General features: G+C 43.3%; 1 protein-coding gene across 1 annotated transcript; it reads left to right on the forward strand.

Annotated features, from left to right (window-relative positions):
• Positions 1–271: 271 nt before the first annotated feature.
• On the forward strand, positions 272–5,480 carry LOC118417162 (kelch repeat and BTB domain-containing protein 8-like). Its single transcript, XM_035822585.1, has 2 exons — positions 272–448; positions 2,470–5,480. The coding sequence occupies exons 1-2, from the start codon at positions 412–414 to the stop codon at positions 4,299–4,301; spliced, it is 1,869 nt and encodes a 622-aa protein (XP_035678478.1). The 5' UTR covers positions 272–411; the 3' UTR covers positions 4,302–5,480.
• Positions 5,481–6,079: the final 599 nt, after the last annotated feature.

Below are 6,079 nucleotides of genomic sequence, written 5' to 3' on the forward strand. Positions count from 1 at the left end.
GACTTGAAACTTTGAGAGTACTGTTTGTTGTGTGATGCTGACGTTGACGCGGTGTGGAGTGTCAGGTGATAGAAGCTCTTAACCAATCTTGGCTATCCTCCGTACTGCTTGTATACTGACGCTAGATGCATACTTTCGTGTACCTGAAAGCCGCATCCCAATGTGACGACTTGGAAAACAGCATCTGTTGTGTATGTAACTATCGCAAGGTGGCGCGACTGCACGGGCTTAAATATGCAAAGGAGTGTCGTAATATTGGAGGAGGGGCATAATCCCGGAAGTCAGCTGTTAGCTGACTCAGTTCACCTGGATTCACGGGAGATCGAGAAGTGACTCCACAGTCGTCAGTTGCGGTTAGAAAACGCCTTCGTCAGCACCTGTACTTCTGTATATCCCTAACTCTGTTGTGCGATGGCGTTCGCTTGGCACACAGCGCCGACTATTTCAGGTGAGTGGGTTCGGTAGTGGGAAGGGCCGGGTGGGTATGGGTGTCGGTACATTTGTATATCATATATGTCGATGGTTTTCGTTGGTAGTGAAAACGGGTGTCATATTATATACAGAAAGCTTTATCAAATGATTTTTTTAATGAAATCTTACTACATGTTTTTATAATTTCAGTATTTTATTTATCTATTTCAAGTAACGTTATCTATGCACAACAGTGCGAAATATAAAAGAGTCGTAGTACAATAACAGCAGTGATATAACGTCCTTGATAAGTGGAATTCCCTTTTCCTTTCTCTCCAAGCAGAGGTTAACGTTAGGCTCTGGCTGTTTTTTTAAACTTTTTTTTATCGGGTTCCTATTTTGTATTGTATCTTGTATTGTCAACATTACAAAAAAGAAAGCCCGATAAAAATGAATAGATAAAAGTTTAAAAAAAAACAGCCAGGCCTATCCTCTGCTTGGAGAGCACTCACATCTGGCATAATGTGAGGCATCACAGAGACAAAGAACCGTTAATATTTGTGACCGTATCATGTCCGACCAAGTTTTTCTCATAAATATTACTTGTGTATACAACTTGCCCGTGTTTCTATCTATTGACGTGAAAGAGAAAGAAATATTTCAGCTTGCTGACCTATTCCAGCCAAACACACAAGTTAGGATGTGTTGTGAAGTCATAATTACAGGTGTTGCCCCTGCTTTGTGTTGTCCCAAATTATTCTGTCCCCAGGGGGAATGCTGTCACCGCACCGGATGTTTCAAATTTCTCCACCCCCAATCATAGAATACTGTAAAAGGCCAGGAAATGTTTCGTAGTAGAAGGGAAATGCTGTAATTAATTTCGTAGTAGAAGGGAAATGCTGTGGTTGAAACTACATGTACCATGTAGGGTTGTACTGTGTATGGTGGAAATGTTTAATTTGTGTTGGTGTGAAAATCACGAACATAAAACCACCTTGAATATTTCCCCTTTTACAGTACCACACACATCCTCTTCTACCAGTACACCTTTTGTTTCCTTGCACTTCATTGTCATGCGGAGTCCAGTCATCATTATTTTGTCTTTCTGAAAGTTCTGCCTGATTTGGGCTCTTAAGTATAGCTTAGATAATGACATGTAATGACCTTAAGTGATGATAACCAGTCCTTATACGGGCATTATTGGACAGGTGTGTCATCTGCATTCCCAGTAAATACACTCTTTTTAGATAGCTAAGCAGACTAAATTAGAGTGATTTGGGAAAAAATACTCTGATAACAATTCAAATCACAGTGATTTTCATGTGTAATGGAACTGAAAGGGGTACATTATTGTAATTTTGGAACAATTTTCTGATACCAAACCAAATCACAATGCTTTTCATGCATTAAGAGTAATATGCCCTCACAGTCCAATGAGTCCATTATCATTTATGCTAGACTTGATTATTGACTACACATCTGGTGGGTCTAAAAGTACAATTGAAGCTACATTCTTGGGTGGTCATGTCACCTGGAAACAGTTCAAAGCCATTGTTTTATTAAGTGAAAAACACCTCAAAGTTTGTTTATATAGAATACATGTTCACTGTTAATATGACAGAAAGGCTCACATTGGTTGAGACCTTCAATTACTATTTATATAAGATATAACATTTCGAGCATTATACTATTAGAAATCTAGGATTTCATTGTTAGAACCATGGCATCATCTGAATATAATGGTGCTCACACTATACAGAGGTTTCTGCCCTACGAGTGATCAAGATGATGTCATGGTGATGCAGTGGTAGGCAAAAAGCAGGTGTTTGGCAAAAGATTGATTTACGAATCAACCAGTAATTTGATCTCCCAATTTAGATATCAATTTTTAATCCTATCTACAGTCGAATACCCCGGATAAAAACAACAACAGCAATCGCTCGCATTGAAATGAATTCTATCTTTCTTACATACAGTAGTCTACTAGCTCAATAGCACCTGTATAGTGTATAATATGTGCATGGATATATTCCAACTGTAGTTCTTCTTTTTCCACAGGCGGCAATGAAAACCCACCACAAGGCAAAGTCCACAAGAACAGCCACCATTGGTCAGTGATGCAGAAGGAGCTGTCGGACATGCACAGTCAGGAGGCGCTGGTCGATGTCACCCTTCTTGTTGATGAGCACAAGTTCCCCTGCCACAGGCTCCTCCTGGCCGCCGCCAGCCCCTACTTCAAGGCCATGTTCTGTAGCAAAGGTTTCGCGGAGACCCAACAGGACTGCATCAGGCTACAAGGGGTCAGCAAGGACGCGGTTGACCTCGTCGTCAGGTACGTGTACACGGGACAGGTGGAGCTCAGCGAGGCAAACATTCAGGAGCTGATGTCGGCGGCCAACATGTTCCAGATGCTGGACCTGTTCCACGCGTGTGCGACGTACATGCAGAGCAAAGTGGACAAGACAAACTGCCTCGGGGTGTACTTCTTCGCCCAGGCTATTGATCACAACGACCTGATGTTTGCGGCACGTAACGTGCTGAACATCAACTTCACCAGCGTCAGTAGGACGGAAGAGTTTTTACAGCTGTCCTGGCAGCAGGTCAATGACATCGTCTCCAGCGACAAGTTGAACGTCAAGAGCGAAGACCAGCTGTGTAAGGCGGTACTGCAGTGGCTTCATCACCACCAATGGCAGCACAGCGATGAAGAGAACCTGGGTGATACCGCGTGGAACGTGCTGAAGAATGTCCGCCATGAGCTGCTCAGCCAAGAATACGTATCAGACGTCTTGTGTAAGGACCCCGTTGTGTCTAAGTGTGAAGAATTCATGAAACTCATAGGTGACAGTAGTGCGAAACTTCACAGCAATGGTGTTGGGTCAAAGGAAGAACTTTCTCCCAAGCTACAAGTTGTTTCTGAAGAGTTGAGACGTGATCGGCTGGGAATGGACAGGAGAGAGCTGCTGGTGACGTTGGCTGAAACCATAGACGACCTTGGGGAGGAATACAGCAGGGGCATGGCTTTTGATGTTCAGAGTGAAAGTGCCTACCTCCTAGCTCCGCTGCCACAGAAGCTGAAAGATCCCGCCGTGGTCGTGACCAAGGACAACGACATCTACGTGGCCGGAGGGACGATGTACAAGGAGGACCTTGACTCGGACGTGTCGGTCAGGACTCTGTATAAGTACCAACATTCCCTGGACAGGTGGGAGGAGAGACAGCCGATGTTGGAGGGGAGGTCCAGCTTTGGGATGGCGTTCCTGCAGGGGTACATCTACGCTGTGGGTGGCATGGTGTACGACAGCTTCGGCAGATATAGCGGCACCCTGAACACTGTAGAACGGTACAATCCTGAATCCGACACCTGGCAGTACGTAACTCCCATGCCCGACGGTATATCTGAACACGGCGTGGTGACACTGGGAAGCCAACTGTTCGTTGTTGGAGGCAGGCCCCCCACCCACTCGTTCTGTTACGAACCGGGGGAAAACATGTGGAGCGTCTACGAAAGTGTCCCAATCCCCATGTCCTCTCCTGGTGCAGCTGTCTTCGACTCAGAAATAGTTGTCGCTGGAGGGTTCAAGTTCCTCGGCCCCAACCGAGGGTGTCTGCCCGCAGTACAGATCTTCAACCCGCACGAGAACCAATGGCAGGCCGGCCCTCCCCTTCCCCAGGGCAGGATCTGCCCGGGATTGGCTGTTCTGCACAGAGAGTTGTACATTGTCGGAGGCGAGAGGTCAGGGCATGGAGGTCGTGACGACCTGCCGTTGCTGAGGTACAGTGGGAGCTACGAGGGAGGCTGGGAGGAAATGTCCCTGCACTGTGCAGGCACGGCCTCCTGTGCAGTTGCCAAAATGTTTGTGAGAAACTTGCAGGAGACTGATACTTAAGACTACCTCAAACTCACAGTTTCTACATGTATATGTAAAGCACAGTGTCTTATTATGTAATCAGTACAGTGTATCCAAAAGAACTTAACCATGGGTCTAGATTGTATTGTAAACATATCATAGAACATTTAATACCTCTCAGGCAAATGGTTGATTGCCAAAGAAATATATAAACACATCTTCTTGAGTTCTCAGTTTTGTGCAGCCACAATTTTCTACGATAACGGATAAGTCAATGACTTATAACGTTCTGCGCTAAAATTTTGAAAACTTAATATCTATATGTTACACACAGTGTTATACTTTTCTCATTCAGTGTTTCCCTGACATATTTGAAGTAAAAAGTTGTAATATGTTTCTAATTCGAAACACTAGAAATTGTAAGTTGTACATGTTAGGACATTGGTACCTCAATATATTTCACAAATGTGAAAGGTCATGCGATTTGCTGATGAAGACATTTTACCCACCAATCGTAGCAAGTGTTATTGACCCAAAGTAGCTGTAGTGGTAGTGTCAGTGTCCATTTTGACATGGTGGGGTGTTGGTGTTTTTATCGCTTTTGTTGTATGTTATCATCATAGCTTGTAGCTACATTTTTGTGTATTTTGTTACTAGATCGAAGTACAATGTATTGTGATGTCACGTGCTGGTCAGGCCATACAGAAAGGGATGTTAAAATGTCTTCCCCATGTAAGGGGGAGCTTCAGTGTTAAAGAACCCAACACACTTTATGGATAAGAGCATGTGATCCAGTGTACTTGACTGAAAGGGCGAGCTGTGGCAAAGTCACACTATTACACTACATGTATTAGCCAATTAATACAAAAAGCATCATGCCAATGGAGGATTACCGGTAATAAATTGCTAGTAGTACTAGTACCCCCTACATACATTGTATCCATGTCTCTCACTATCTAATAGTCAGGATGTCGAAGCCTTTGCAATGGTTTTATTATATTCACTACTTCACTAAATATATTCATTTTTCTTTGTATGTGATGAAGATAAATCAAGTCAACTCATGGATATTATTTCCACTTTTTTTTAAATAGAAATCTTCATGATTATGATGGTAATGAGATAACCACACCTTGCCTCGGTAAGACAGTTGGTGATGATGACGCATTCTATTCTATCTGAGTGAGAATATCATAAACATCAAGCACTGGCCAAGACCAAGTTGTTAACTCTTTTTGTCTGATTGTATTCTAATCAACTATGGATGACCTCTAGCCAATATGTTACTGAAAATGTTTTGAATCAGTCACAAATCTATTCTTGTTTTGACACCTGTTTCTGCCGACCATGCGTAGTTGACACGGTTCAAAAGAGTCACCCTACGGCTGACTGAAGTACTGCACTAAATATTTCCATACTTCGGTAGCAGTACTGCAGTCAGCCGTAGGGTGTCTCTTTTGAGCCGTTTGAACAGCACGTATAACTCTTTACCACTGCTTTTGGGACAACACAACCATCCATAGCAATCACCAGCAATGCGAGTCCTTTCTGTCGACAAGCCTATCAGGCTCCACATGTCGCTAGAACTAGTAGAAATCGGCCAGCTAGACAGATAGCACACCAGAGGAGTTATCCGGCCAAAACTACATTTTGGAAACGTTAGTTATTGTCGTATCGGCTAATATACAAAAGCGATATGAAATACTAAAAACCTTTGCTTGAACCATGAACGCTTTGGAGCAAAAAATACCAAATGTCAACAACAAACAATACATTGTCCTTTTGAAATTTCTCAATTGCAAGAATTTCGGAAAGAT

The sequence above is a fragment of the Branchiostoma floridae genome, chromosome 1 (assembly GCF_000003815.2).
Source record: "Branchiostoma floridae strain S238N-H82 chromosome 1, Bfl_VNyyK, whole genome shotgun sequence".
NCBI classification, from domain to species: Eukaryota; Metazoa; Chordata; class Leptocardii; order Amphioxiformes; family Branchiostomatidae; genus Branchiostoma; species Branchiostoma floridae.

What these genes read in the sequence shown, in the direction of transcription:
- LOC118417162 (XM_035822585.1), top strand. Translation starts at nt 412, where the DNA reads ATGGCGTTCGCTTGGCACACAGCGCCGACTATTTCAG. An exon ending in CACAGCGCCGACTATTTCAG is followed by an intron (nt 449 to 2,469) that starts GTGAGTGGGTTC and finishes CTTTTTCCACAG; the next exon opens with GCGGCAATGAAAACCCACCA.